Source organism: Homalodisca vitripennis, chromosome 3 (assembly GCF_021130785.1).
Source record: "Homalodisca vitripennis isolate AUS2020 chromosome 3, UT_GWSS_2.1, whole genome shotgun sequence".
Taxonomy (NCBI): domain Eukaryota; kingdom Metazoa; phylum Arthropoda; class Insecta; order Hemiptera; family Cicadellidae; genus Homalodisca; species Homalodisca vitripennis.
Window position 1 is genome coordinate 27,338,451 of NC_060209.1, and position 16,350 is coordinate 27,354,800.

Below are 16,350 nucleotides of genomic sequence, written 5' to 3' on the forward strand. Positions count from 1 at the left end.
TCTGACTTTGTCAGTGATTTGTAATAATTCAAATGTCAATTAAAGATTATTATTATTATTAGTAATCCCTGATGGGACAATGAATGTTTTCCACCGGTGGCTAAATTTTATTACTTCTGAAACGGAAGATATGAATAAACCACTTATTTGCAGCTGTACAAAATATTCTCCAAAAAAATTATGCCAAGGAAATGTTTTGGTTATAACATTGGTATGACTTTCTATACTTATTTACAAGTACCAAATAAGGGGAAATTTTATCACTGCCCATAAGAGTTTCCATCTTTAATACGTTGTTGTTTAAATGAACAAGATCAGGGGTTCTATAAAGCTGAATATTTATTTTTTAAGGAAACTAAAATAAAAAATATTATATATTAACTCATGCTATTTAAAGTTTAACTAATAACTTGGCCTTTCAGGACTTAATTGTCATGGACATAGCTAGTCGAGGACTCATTGGTACTTAAGAGTTCAAGGTAGGCAAAAAGTCAGATTTGCGAGTTGTGGGTTAGTGACACAAACTCTTAAGTTTTAAAAAGATAATATTTTATACTCTAGGCTTTGTCTTTGAGCCTCCAGAGTTAAACTGGGAATTGGAATGGGATTATGTAGTAAGGCAATCACTTACTTCCCACAACTTGTTCAATATATTTTCCTGCTTCCAACAATTTAAAAGAAATATTATATTACATAATTATTTATATAATATTTTTTTAAGTTGAATAATTTATTATTTGTAATTTTGTTACTAAAAGAGACTTAGTTTTATAAACAAACATTAGAAAATTAATGTGACGGTTGTGTTGTTTTTCTTTAGTCTGAACTAGGCCTAATTAATTATTAATACTTTTATAGAGTAATGTAATTTTTATTAAATATTATAGGTTAGTAGTAACAATATGCTTTGACATGGTACGCTACTTAGGATTTACTGTAAAACTCATATCTTTCTTGCCATTGATCTTTCACTCAGCATACTATTCATTTGGAACTTGTAGAAAGAAGTATTGGAAACACTATCTCCAGATTTATCCAAGACAAGGGGATATGTTTTGACGGGGTTCTGGAAAAACATATGTCAAAGAGCCCTACATGTGTTTACTTGGGTAAGGTCAAAAATCATGCAGTTATGCATATTTTTACGCCTCCTTTACCAAGAAAATAAATATATACAATTTTATGGATATTGTTAACTTCTCTTATATATTGAATTTTTTCTCACACCTGTGAATCATTTGTGTGTGTGTGTTTTTTTTCAGATAAAATAACAAACTGTAAGAATAATTTTTAATTGTTTGCCTTGAATTCATTGCTACATTTCTCAAATTAAGTGTAATTTGAAATTCCTGAACACACATAGATTTAATGTAATGATGTGAGAAGTTGTTTAATTAAATGTTGGATATTGTGATTAATACTCCATACTCTTAGCAGCATTGGAAAAATCAAAACATCAACTGAAAATTTATTACATACTTGATTTTAAGATATTTTAATACATATAACTTATTTCCCCTTAGTATTGTAATAACTGATTAGCATACTTCAGTATTTAAATGTGTTTTATTAATAACACGTAGTCATTCAAAATTGTGAATGAAATTATCAAGACTAGTGTATTGAGTTAGACTGATTAGTGTGGTAATCTTCTTTTTTTAAACTCTTAATTTTCAGATCTGTCTGAACTGTAATTCAGGACCAATAAATATTTATTTCATAGAAAAGTTTATGGACTTAGAGTTTTGACCTTCTTTAGTAATGAAAGACTTGTATTATTAACAATTAATTTATGGTAAACTGACCTTATAATACATGCTTTCACCAATACGTCCCAGATCAACATAAATTATAACGAACTTAAAATCACTACTAACAATCAAGTACACAGTCATCAGAACCAGATGTTTGATATGTATAAATTAATTAGATAGTTTGATACAAGGCCAGAACATGCATGACCTTAAGCTTGCCTTGGACAATAAGGACATATTATGTGGAATGTATATTGTTTAGGCAACTATTCTGAGGCTGAGGTTAACTCTATAAATTCAAACTCACATTCTTAGTATATTTATTTTTCCAAGTGGTCCTTATGTGCAAAAAACAAAACACCAACCTTGTTCGTGTTTGTTTTGGTGGTAGTTGGTTTTTCTAAAAATACCATAACTTGTATTTATATTTTCTTTAGTGCTCTGGTGCTCATGAGTCTTTACTGGTTGAAATGTATTAATGAATATTAGTTTGAAATAAATATGTCAAATGTCCTTATTATGGTTAAACAAGTTTTTATTGCAAATTTAGCCTTAAGTTGAAAAAGGCATGACTTCATTTTACTGTCGATTTAAGTGTATATATTGAGATGGGTCAGTGATATACATAGATACGAGACAAGAGCTCGGGAGCGCTTTCGAGCCCGACATCATAGAATGGAAGCATTTGAATTCCTCCCTTCTCAGGCTGGAATCAAACTCATTAACATTCTCTCGGAAACACTAAATCTAGAAACCGATCCAAAACAATTCAAAGTCTAATTAAAATACTATTTGGTGCCTCGTCCGTTTTCTTCATTTGGCGAGTTCCTGGAGCACAGTCAGGATTGATATTTGCGACAGTGTTATAATCCTGAGGGTTGACCCCACAAATATTTGTATGTGTGCAATTATATAGAGAGTTGAGAGAATGGATTTATTTTGTAAGACAAATACTGTAAAAAAGTGGTATAATTATTAATTATTGCAATACAATGTAATATATAATGTCAACACGTTAAATATGTTCTATTCTATTCTATTACCTGATGTCATCGAAGATAATATTATATATGGAATAATTATGTCAATCATATATTGAGATATATGGAGCGTTATTACTGTAAAAGCAAATTGGGATAAAGTGTGACAGTGCACTGTAGTTTGCCAGGTAACCGTCCAGATCCGGTTAAGCTTTGCAACATGTGACCTTGGTCACCAAGTCATTTTATAAACCAGTTTGCGATCTTCAGCAAAGTTGTTTCTGTGGTTTTAGTCATCACAATTCAATGTTAATAAGTGTCCTCTGAGCTATTACTTTTCTCATATAAATAAATGTATGAAATGCTTCATATTTTAAATATTCAATATATTGTGAATTTTATACAGAAATAAAATTAAAAACCTGGAAGGCAACTGATTTAATGATTCGGTTTCTCAGTTATTTGTGTTAAATATCTACAGTTAAATATGCTACAACTTTTTAGTTTATGAAACTAACAAAACAGTCATATGGCTTAAAAATTATTATTTTAAATTTCACAAACCAGTTCTATACTGGTATAGCTACATACTAGTTCCATACACTCATCAATCCATGAATAATAGAAGGTGCGATAATGATTCAGAACATAATGGATTTATTACGTTTTATTTAATGACTTGTTTTCAACGAAACCAAGACCAAAAAACTTATACTGGGAATAAAGAAAGACAAGCTATCACCACAGCCAAACTTACAACAATTCTGTACAACAAAACATCTGGGTGTAATTGTAGATGAATGCTTGTCATGGACTACGCACGTGGAGTTCTTATGTAGCAACTGGGCTCGGCTTTGTATGCAATTCGAAGAATTAGAACAGTTTCCACTGTAGAGGCAGTTAAAGTCCCATACTATGCACTTTTTGAAAGTTCGTGTAAGATATGGAATTTTGGTTGGGGGAAGCACAACAGGAGAGAATCTCCAGATAGTTTTAGTCACAAAAGCGTGCTGTAAAGATACTAGCTGGGCTGAAGCCAAGAGAGTCATGCAAGGATGCATTCAGGGAGTGGGGAATACTCACAGTACCCTCCATCTATATAATTGAAGTAATTATGTTCTGTACAAGAGAATCTACAGAGATTTATCCACATCCATCAACATAATACAAGGCGCTCCCAACAGTGTACCCTACCTACACATTGTCTATCACTCTTCCAGAGAAAGCCGTCCTGTTCCGGGTTAAAGTTTTTCAGTTGCTTACCAACAACTCTAAAGAAGAAGCTGAAAGACTGGTTCAATGACAAATCTTTTCACTCAATCGATGAATTTTTGTACAGAAATGATGAAACTCTGTAAATATTTAACGTTACTGTATATGTTTTTGTTAAAATATTGTTTTAAGTAAGAATGTTTACTTGTTGCAGGGCTGTCACCGAGGGTGAAGCGGTAATCTTGCGCCTCGGCCCGGTTCCATGCTAACGTACCGTCTGGTCTCCACCCACTTCTTGAAACAACCATAGTCGGTCAACATGTGCCGTGACAGAGACATGAACCCTCTAGCACCCTCTGTCTGAACCTCGCACTCACCTAACCCTTACCCTCACGTACACGATTACGACTGATCTCTCTTGCCAAACTGTGGAACGTCGCGAAGGGCTGTATTGTGAGTAGTTCTCATGACGTTTTCAGTAACATTATCAGTAGTATATAAGATAGTACGACTAGTAAAGAGGCAGCTAGTATTGGCCACCACTACTTTCCATGTAGGAGGAGCAACACGTTCTGTTTCTGAACGTTTAAAGTAAAAATCTGAGTTATGTTATAGAGCTTGACTTTGTCTCGTCACGAAAGCTGTTATACTGAAGTCGTAAATATCATTATCTGTGGTTCTACAGTCACAGTCAAATTAATTTCTTACAGGCTTTATTTTCTCTTTGTTGGTATTCTAAAATGATTAAGTCTTATACATTGTAATTAAGTGATTCTTTGCATTAATTCTATTATTAAAATTAATGTTCTTGAATAAAAACAGTTTGGTTAAAAGGAAGTAAACCATGATGAAGTGTAGTAACAAGGTTTTATCTGACAATTGCAATGTACAGAAAAAAATTGATTTCAATAATTAAGTCAAGATTTGCAATTTATGTACTTGAATAAAAACAGTTTGGTTTAAAGGAAGTAAATCATGATGAAGAATTGTAACAAGTGTTAATCTGACAATTGCTATGTACAGAAAAAAATTTTATTTCAATAATTAAGTCAATTTGCGATTTAGTTTACATTTTAATACTCCATACACATACAGATTCAAGGGCAAACCAGTGACTTAAACAACTGACTCATAAAAATAAATGTACACAAACAAAATAATAGTTGTATACATTTATAAAAAACATACCTGAGGTGACAATCCCATATTAGCAAAATACAATAGTAATATTTTAATGCAAATTAACAGCTATTAATATTTTTGAAAATACTGGTTGAAAAGTATTGGTGTTTGTTTTAATTGTAGAATCCTCTTCAAGATGCACCTTTCCAAATGATCAGTTGTTGAAATGGCTGTGGTTTGTGGAGTTAAAGGCAATAGCATCTTTATAAGTTTTGACACCTTTACTTAAAGATTCATCAGATGTAATCTTACCAAAATGTGATACATATTGGTACATGTATGAGTATGTCAGTTCAAGGTTAAGGTTTTCATTAATTCATTTGAGAGCTGTGTCAGCTGTAAGGGCCGACAACAGAAATGATCAGTACTGAGAGTTATACACTGAGAGCCAATTGTGTGGAGGTCGGTGTTAAATGGCCCAGTGCCAGAGCTTTTTACCACTGAAACAAGTGTGCCTTAGATGATTCATTTGAGAGTTGTATCAGCTGTATGTTGATAACATAGACATGATCAGTACTGAGAGTTATACACTGAGAGCCAATTGTGTGGAGGTTGGTGTTAAATGGCCCAGTGCCAGAGCTGTTTACCACTGAAACAAGTGTGCCTTAGATGATTCATTTGAGAGTTGTATCAGCTGTACGTTGATAACATAGACATGATCAGTACTGAGAGTTATACACTGAGAGCCAATTGTGTGGAGGTTGGTGTTGAATGGCCCAGTGCCAAAGCTGTTTACCACTGAAACAAGTGTGCCTTAGATGACTCATTTGAGAGTTGTATCAGCTGTACGTTGATAACATAGACATGATCAGTACTGAGAGTTATACACTGAGAGCCAATTGTGTGGAGGTTAGTGTTAAATGGCCCAGTGCCAGAGCTGTTTACCACTGAAACAAGTGTGCCTTAGATGATTCATTTGAGAGTTGTATCAGCTGTACGTTGATAACATAGACATGATCAGTACTGAGAGTTATACACTGAGAGCCAATTGTGTGGAGGTTGGTGTTAAATGGCCCAGTGCCAGAGCTGTTTACCACTGAAACAAGTGTGCCTTAGATGATTCATTTGAGAGTTGTATCAGCTGTACGTTGATAACATAGACATGATCAGTACTGAGAGTTATACACTGAGAGCCAATTGTGTGGAGGTTGGTGTTGAATGGCCCAGTGCCAAAGCTGTTTACCACTGAAACAAGTGTGCCTTAGATGACTCATTTGAGAGTTGTATCAGCTGTACGTTGATAACATAGACATGATCAGTACTGAGAGTTATACACTGAGAGCCAATTGTGTGGAGGTTAGTGTTAAATGGCCCAGTGCCAGAGCTGTTTACCACTGAAACAAGTGTGCCTTAGATGATTCATTTGAGAGTTGTATCATCTGTATGTTGATAACATAGACATGATCAGTACTGAGAGTTATACACTGAGAGCCAATTGTGTGGAGGTCGGTGTTAAATGGCCCAGTGCCAGAGCTGTTTACCACTGAAACAAGTGTGCCTTAGATGATTCATTTGAGAGTTGTATCAGCTGTATGTTGATAACATAGACATGATCAGTACTGAGAGTTATACACTGAGAGCCAATTGTGTGGAGGTTGGTGTTAAATGGCCCAGTGCCAGAGCTGTTTACCACTGGAACAAGTCTGCCTTAGATGACTATCAGCTGGCAGTCAATGAATCGATTGCTATTGTGTTGTACGCTTTTAATTTAAACTCTGTTGGCATCGGCCCAGCAATCTTCCAGTAATTGATCTCGTGTTTAGCATGATGACAAAGTAGGTTTGGCCTTTCAACGTTTATTATATTTTGCTGTCAGTCTGTCTTAATTTTCTTTCTTTTTCTTACATATATACTGCACAAAAATAAGTTTACTATGATTTGGGTGTCTATAATGAAAGGAATCGGTATGTGTATGTTTTCACAATGTATTGTGAAACAAAATGTTATTTTTATGTTCAGGATTGTAAAAATTTAATTTTTAAAATCGCTACTTCAACAAGATTAAGTTTACAAGAATTATTTTGATCATAACACTTCTGCTAAATGCGATCTCAAAATTAATTAAATTATAACTTAGTTTTTTTTAATTATCAAGCTTTGTCCTTCTTTTGCTAAAATAATTAAAAAAACAAAACAAAAATAGTTTGTTAGAACTTGTATAAAATTACATTTTTATTTAGACTCTAATAATTTTAATAAATATTTTAAAATTAGGTTTGAAAAACACTACACTGTATTTTTTATATAATGGTTCACCCAAAAAGTACATATTTTCATCAAATTCTGAAATTTTTTAATTTTAATTTTTCAAGTAAGAACCAATTATTACAATTCACCCCCTCTTAACCAACTACGACGGTACTCATGCTTGCTCAAGTAAAGGAAAAAATCTGTTAAAACAAAAAATCACTACTACAAAAAAATATCTACTAATCCGTAATTTTATTTATAGCCATTACATGTGATACAATAAAGTCAGTTACACTAATGAAAAATTCTGTTTTCTTCACAATCCTTCCATTGTCAAAAAACTAACTTCAAACCAAGAATTAATAGAATATTATTTTTAATGTAATCAATACATTTATTACCTCTAAGGTATTGTAAACACACATTCAGTAAATACCTTTTTATGAGGATTCAATGTAATAAAATGTTTAAACATTGACAGCATACAAAATACAGCATGTTTTTATTTGGTTTTCAATCTAAATTTTTATTATATGTTAATAAGTAGAGCGATTTCTTTTAAAAAACTGAACATATTCTAAATAGCTTTTACAGACATTTTTAAGCCTCCCCTTACACAAAATCAAGATAAAGTGTTGTGAATTTGTTTCACAAATAAAGCCTGTTATTAATTCCCGGTATTGTGTTTGTTATGACTAGTCAATGTGTATTTAAGTAAATCTCAGATATATACACATTATTTACTGGTCTATGGAATCACTATTATCTATTATCCTTTACTTGGAAACTGTTATCTAGGAACAATAAACAATCTTGAAGTGTGTTATCTACTCAGCACAAAAGAGTGAACCATGTCTAGGAATTTATGTACCAAGAATGAGGTGGTCATGAAACTTGCTGTTTAGCTGTGGTGTTCCAAGTTGTCACTCATTCTTCAGAACCGTCCGTCTGCATGTTGTCTCTGATTAGCACTAATATTCTATTTTTTCTGTATCCTGTTTAGCAGTTTTCTCTTTGCCTCAGGCGAACCAACTTTCTTATATCTTATAATTTGCTAATGTAACTTCTCTCGTAATTATTAATATCAGTTAACACTAGTATATCAGGTAGGTCATTTTATTATTATACGTACAATAGGTCATTTTATTATTATACGTACAATATATTTTATTTTTATGATTCTACGATAAAATTGTTTAAAGGTATAATTTTTTTGAAATATTTATAAATGTTGGAACTTTTTACCCTTGTATGAAAGTAAAATAAGATACTTGTATATTTTGAAGATAGATGCTTGGCATTGAAATTAAAATTGACTCACGTGTTTCAAAATGTGAGTGGAAGATCAGGATAGGTTAGGATGGTTCATGAGTTAGGAACCGATGATGTAGTACAACATAGAGTAAGTATAAACTGATAGATGTGAACTGATTGTTGTATTTACATTTTTTGCACTGAGGAAGTAAAAGACTGTTTTTAAAATATGAAAGCCCCAATTTTATAATGAAAGTTATGTATCTAACCGTGGTTGAAATATGTTTCTGAAGACTTCAGTATAAGAATATGTGGGGTGTTACTAGAGCGAGCAGGTTTAAGTAGTTTAAGAGCTTACCGACAAGAGAGGTTTGACCTACTTTTTTATGACAGTCCATTGTCTTGCTGATGAGGGGGTGTTGGGAGGCGAAGTACTCAACCTCTGCACTTTATAAAAATATCTCTATATATTAATAGATGTTTGTTTCGGTCAGTAAACAGCTTTGTTCACATTCTGTACACATTGTAAACCACTAGAGTATAAAAAATTACAGGATGTTCGAAAAAATGTGGGAAAATATTTTAGTATATTTTCGAATAGGTGAAAATAAACCAAAACGTTCATGTAACATTATGGTCTATTTTATTTTGTTTTGCATCTGTATGTCCGTATTCATCTATTTTCAAGTCATTGATGTTTCAATCTATCACCAATGCTGTATAAAATAGTAAAATGTGTTGAATAATATTTTTCAATTAAATAGATTGACATCACTAACATTTAACCCATTATTTATTTTATGTACAATGTTTGTGCAGTAAAAAGTACTCATTTTAGAATGTTCATAAGGCAATTAGTTCAAAAAATTAAGAAAATTACATTGCATAAAGTAGAATTATTGTACACAGATTATAAATCTGTTGTTTATTTTATCTGATATAAACATTTTTATTACCTGTAATTATTTTGTAAATACATTTTTAATAAAACCATAAATTTAATTTAAAATAAAAAAAATTATTTTAAGTGAGTTTAATGAAATGTCTACTTCAACAATATGGGGTATTGAAAGTACTAGCTGATTATAGTTTCTAGTGAAATGAACAATCTGTTTATGCAAAAAGTGTTGAAGTAGAACTTCATGGATGGTTTAAGTTGAGATCGCCTGTCACGATAAAAAGTGGTATTGTTTACCTCTTTTTTGGTTTGAACCTATCTAAGATAATGATCAAGCGTCTCAGATTACTTGTTACACAATTTTTAATCCTCTGTTGCACACAGAAAACAAGGAATCTTGAACTTGAAACATTTTGTGAAATACATAAAATATAAACTTAAAAGAAAAATAGTTCTCTGTTACAGTGTTGTCTGCAATAAATGACAAGGTACTTCCTTCACTGTTTTAATTTACCACTGTACACCCTTGGGTTAGTTGATGTGTCTCAGCAAGGTGCTTAGTATGAGGTAGTACTGTAGTTTATACCTTGTCAAGAACAATGTCAAATTAACCTTGAGGATGATTTAGTCAGTTAGAGGATAATAAACACTGGGGAAGTGCTGAACTGACCTTTACCTTTCTCAGATAATGGAAAAGGAAAGGAATCTGAAGGATATTCATATTTGTGACAACTTTTGTTTGAGTTTCGTGAGCACATTAGACTTTCTTTGAAATTTTATTTCAGAATGTCACTTAGATTTTGCCCTCATACAAAGATCAATTTCAAAGATCTTTCATCAAAGATTTATAAATTCCATTTGAATTATTATTAGTGTATTTGTTATATATGTATTCATATTAAGAAATAATTCTCTCTAAAAAAAACTAAACATTTGAGAAAGTTAATTTTGATCTAATAAGGCATGAAAAACAGATGGATCAAAATAAAATATATAACATTTTTTTAAGTTTTGAAAACTAGCAGTTTTGATTGTGAATAAGATTAGCATGAAAAAGTTTTCTCAAATTGAAATATCAAAACTATATTTATTTAACCTATCTATTGATCTACTGTGACAAGACCATTTTGCAGATAGCACTATGTAATCAAGTTATTTGCCATTTCTCACAAGGTATCAGTATTAATCAGTCTTATTCCTGTGTTCTACAATAATAGGAAAAGAATAATTTTACTCTGTAGATTGGTACTACAGTTGGGGAAGAGGAAACTAAACAGATGGTTGTTCACTGTCACAGCAGCTGACTCAGTGAACAAACATTAGTGTGTACAATGGTAATGGCGATGTTAAGCCTACCTTAAGTTGGAGATATTTTAGACTTTCCTTTTAGAGACAAATGTAATTAGTAGTATGGTAGTGACAAAAATGTCAAAATAAATATTTTTCAATGACAAAGATGCATTTTATGTAGAAATTAACATAAAGATATCTCAAAAATAACATATTTAATAATAATAATCAGAGTATTTTCATGAGAAACAGTACTAAAATGTTTAAAACAATTAATAAAATTATTAAATTTTTTAATGAACACAAAATAAATATTATCTTGCCATATGTTATTAATTTGTATATTGTAATTAACACAACTAACAGTTTATATTAACACTTAAGTTGTATATAATTTTTTCAAGTATGTAATTTAGGATGGTTAAATTAGTCCTTTTCAGTCCAGGTAATGAAGTGAGAATACTACACTCTGAGTCAATATAATATAAGTAAATGATAATAGTATACGTGTTGAATTGTCTACTTGGCACCACTAGGCTGTTCATTGGTTAAAACTCCCCAAGTTTTGTTAAAATCCAAAAAGGAACAACTAGAGTATTAGAATTTTAAGCAAAAGTCTCTATTTCAGACCTAATTAACCCGTAATAGCATAATGTAGCCATATAGACACAGTAGTATGTACAGTAATTACACAGGGTGTTGTAATCTCACTTTATAATTTAGGCTATTAAGAGTTAATTGAATTCACTATGCAGTTTGTCAAAAAACACAAACAATAGAATTATTACTACATGTTTCGGGACGAAAGTCTGAAGGTTCACACGTTCCAATGAGAAGGCACGACACGGTAAATTAACAAAATTTGTTTAATTAAAGTGGTGTTACAAACTATATTTTCAACTTTTGTTTACAAAAATAAATGGCCTTTAAAATAAAGATAATGACTATAGACTCAATAACGTGACCAATGCCGAGTTTTTTTATAACCGAACCCGATTAAGAATAAAAGTTAAGATGATTATTTAACAACTTCTATCCATATAATTATAAAATTACATACTCTAAATTAGTATGTTTGTAAATTTGGTCTTAATAGGATTAAAATTACATTAAAGTTTTCCTGTTTATGAATGTTCAAAATTGCAGTTTTATTTAAAAGTGCCAAAAACTTTAACATTTTTCATTCGTACAGACATGAAAACTTAATGTCAGTAAACAATTTACGTTATATGTCTAGACGCAAAATAAACAAGCTAAATTTTAATTTAACTTCCGTAATATTTGCTCAACTAGTTAGTCTGTGGTTAACGTTCAAAATACGTTATCTATATATTTTTTGATGCGAGAGTAGTATCCAATGAACAGCATTATTGTTGCTACGACAGCGGTGCTGACACATAAACGAATGTGGTACAGAAAGGGACCTATTTTAATGAGGTTTAAACATTGGTGTTTATAAAACAAAGGTTACAGATTTAATGACATTGGTAGGGCCTAATTAGTTTTTTAAAAGATAAACTTATGTTTAAAGTAACTTGTCTATTTGTCTATAAAAAAAAAATTAAAATCATATACTATTTAATTAAATGCTTTATTGACAGAAGACTTTTCCTTTTTCTTTTTATAATAATTTACAATTTTATCTTCTAACTAAACAGTTTTTAATCAAATCTCTTCACAAAAGTCTTTTCATTATTGACGTTGTGAAGGCTAAAATATTATTCTAAAGTATTACAGAAATCTCCTCTGAACACCAATGTTCCATTGCAGTAAATGAACCAATGCTAAAAAGTCTAAAGAGCTTGTAGCATTTTTGCCAAGAAAAGTTTCTCTGCATATCTGTCTATAATATTTCTGTTTCGGAGCTATTACAAACATAGATTTATACTTATTAAGCCTTGATAAAGAAGCCTTAATTAGTACTTTATAATTAGTGTACTGACAATGTAGAATAATTAACATTTGTATAGAAGAGATATTTAAATTATTAAGACATTAAAGTGTTGACTAGGCCTAATAAGTTTCGGAAATGATTTTCTTAGTAAATAGTTCATTTTTACTCTTCAATGAAGATAATAAAGGAAAAACATAAATGAATTTTTTACTTTGACTTGTTATGTCTAAATCAGTTATTCAGGATATTGTAATTTTTTGAATTAATAAAATTTAAAATCCTTAAATAACTATATAATTTATTTTCAAAGATAAGAAAATTAATTAGTAAAAGTTATATTGGTTTAATAATTATACTACAATTTACATACATAAAAACGTTGGCCTAGTTCAGTTATATATGATGAATCAGCTCACGTATGGACTGTCAGCATTGTAACATTTTAAATTGACCTTGAACACAACAGAATGCTGATAAAGCATTGTCACAGCTATTATGTAGTTTCAGTTTAAATATACAATTCCAAAGAGAAGAATGAGATGGGTGGGATTGTGGAAGCGAAGGTCAGTCAGCCGGTGATTGTGAGTCTTAGTCAGCAATGACTGGGAACTTTCCAGCAGGCCAAAGTGCCTTTCCACGATGATTATAGCCTCACTTGTTCCACACTAGTGTAATAGAACATATGTTGCGTTTTAACTTGCAACATATTTGTGACATCTTATGTAAATCTGTTATTATTTGTAAATCAACATCACACTTTTGGAAATACCCACTGTGATGGTACATTGGTTGGGAAAGTTACAGTATTTGTTTTTTGTTTGGAATCATTACTTTACAGTAGCCCGGTATATAAACTAGATCCTACGGACTTTTGTTAAATAATGATTTAGTAAAGGGAACGTTCAATACACTTTCACTGTTACTCTGGGAGTTTTACTAGCCATAAAACAGTTCACAATGGTCATACAGGTGAGGTTCAGATATGTTTTGATTGCAAGTATATAGGAGAGTTATTATAACAATATTTTGGATATATTTATAAAAAAATAATTACAAAAATATTATTTAAATATTTACTTAGTTTCGATTTCTTTCTTTTAAAAATGTTTTAAAACTTTAATGACAAGACCAATGCAATTGACAGTTAGGTACATCAATGTCAATTGAAGATGAATACTTTATATCATTAAGATAAATAACATGAAAATGCATTGTTTTATATCTAGATTGTTTGTTATTTAACAAAGTAGTTGTCTTTTATTTACTGAGATTCTGATATGGATTTCTGATTGGTTGGTTCTACATTCTACAATGTAGCAAGTGATGTTTGCAAACAGATTGATATATATATATATATATATATATATATATATATATTTATTTACTTTGGTTGTATAAATGCTAAGTAATAAACTTTAAGATATTGATTTATATATATATATATATATACTAGCTGTTTCCCGCGGCTTCGCACGCTTTTCGTAAGTTTTGCCCGCGTATGAGCATTTCTGGTTGAAGTAAATTATATTTCCAACCCCGATGTAGATTTTACCTTGATGTCACGATCAAGAAAATATGTCAAAAATGTATTGTACATGCATAATGTATTTTATTACAAAGTGGTCTACCACTCAACCTTTAAGTTCAACCAAAAATTTAGTTTAGACACACAATTATACATCATAACTTAGCGCCTTCAAATAGTGTTTCACTGTTTAATATACGTATCTATCTTGTAATTGCAGGTTATAATGTGCAGGCGCTTTGAAAACTTTTCTTCATTTTATTCGTTTATATTCACGACATAAGCGAATAATTCAGATAATAACTATCCTATCTTCTAAGTTAGACTAAATTACGGATACATGTGAAATTTGATTGAAATTGGTTCAGTCGTTTTGGAGTTTATTGGCAACATACATCGTGACTCAAGATTTTTTATATATATAAGATATATATATAAATCTTTAAAAATAAATAGGAAGATATCAAAACAGTTTTTATATTTCGGCTTAAACCGTCTTCATGAAATTAAAAATTATAAATAGGGCTCTACAAAATAAACATAAACATCAACACAGAAAATTAAAATTAAGACAAAACATATATATATTCACTTTGGTTGTATAAATGCTCAATTATAAACATTAAGTAGACTTCTTGATATAAATGTCCTTTAATATTTCGGCATTTGCCGTTCTCAAAAAGGATTAACAAAAAATAATATAATAGTACAGCAAACAAACAAAATGAAAATAAATAAATAAACAAAAATTGTTTACCGTGTGATTAACAGCTAAGAGAAATATCATAAACAGAGAACAATAAATAGAATTTAGAAAAAAATTAATAGATAATCAATACAATTTATCGAATCATCTTTTATTCATACCAAAGGGTACCTTAGATTTTAATATTAACAGATGTGCCTGTTCTAAGTTTTCTAAGTAAATTTTATAAGTAAAAGGTTTATTTATGTAAGTAAATTTCTATTTATTTATGTCCATTTTGTTTGTTTGATGTACTATTTTATAATTTTTTGCTAATCCTCTTTGAGAACGGCAAATGCTGAAATATTAAAAGACATTTATATCAAGAAGTCTACTTAATATTTATATATATGTAAATGTATAAAACAGAAATGTAACATTAGTGTTCTACGGTGTTGTAGTGTGGCTGGGGAAGTGAAGACAGCTGCTGTGAGATCATGCGGCGTCCAACTTTCTGTAACAACTCCGTCGCTGTCGAACCTCCCAGACCTTCCGACAAGGTATCATCGGTGGCAGCTAAAGTTATTCTTTGTATTTATTGCTATCAAAGCGTTTCAAACATATTTTCAAGTCAATACTACTACTTAGAAGCAAATTCTACTACAAACTAGAAGATGTATGTTCCCTTTTATTTAAATATTACAGAGTAATTTAACTTTGTTGTTATTACAAAGCTGATAAACATACATTTTTAACTTGTTAATGTGTTTTTTTTTTGTACTTGTGACGAGAGCTTTGTGATGAAAACAGAAATAAATATGTGTCAATAAAGTATACCAATAATAACAAATAGCAATGTTTGGAATGATAAAATTAAATATTAATAATAATTTGTTAAATAATAACTATAAAAGTTAATAAAATCACTGTTTCATATTATTTATGAACTGCCGTTACAGTTATAAGAACCGAATTAGAAGTTTAACCCTCTGATTGCAATTCAATGGATATCTGTTGTTTATTTTCGTTCCGCCTAACAGGTATCCACCGCGCTTAATCTGTTATGTAAACAATCAAGTATCGACGCTATTCATATACCACTTGAAAGGTAAAGAGTACACTAACACAGCACTGGTTTTTTTATTGTTCTATGACATTGAAGTAATTTTAGAATGACGTTGCTGTTTTCGTCTTTGCAGAAAAATTAGTTCCACCCACTTTTTTTGTTTTTGTAAGGGTTTTATATAAAAATATTACTATATATATGTATAAAAGTGGACTAAATTTGTGGCCTTTAGTTTATTATAAAGTTTTAAAAAGCCCAAAAACATTACAATAACTGTTTTTTTCAAGTAATTATCCCTTTTGTTAGAAAAGTATTACAAAAATGATGATTTCTACTAACCATAAAAAGTCAAACCTTAGGTTTTCTCAAATTATTTATTATTATAGTATTGACTAGTTTATTGTAAATAAAATGATACTC

At 30.6% G+C, this 16,350-nt stretch overlaps 1 protein-coding gene across 3 annotated transcripts in view; it reads left to right on the forward strand.

Annotated features, from left to right (window-relative positions):
* LOC124356712 (protein FAM13A) overlaps positions 1 to 16,350 on the forward strand; it is a 107,779-nt gene that overhangs the window by 38,749 nt on the left and 52,680 nt on the right. For all 3 annotated transcript variants that reach the window (XM_046807885.1, XM_046807884.1, XM_046807886.1), the window contains exons 2-3: positions 4,161 to 4,399; positions 15,326 to 15,424. In XM_046807885.1, coding sequence (XP_046663841.1) covers positions 15,362 to 15,424 — 63 coding nt within the window. In that variant the 5' untranslated portion in view covers positions 4,161 to 4,399; positions 15,326 to 15,361. The remainder of the gene's footprint in view (positions 1 to 4,160; positions 4,400 to 15,325; positions 15,425 to 16,350) is intronic.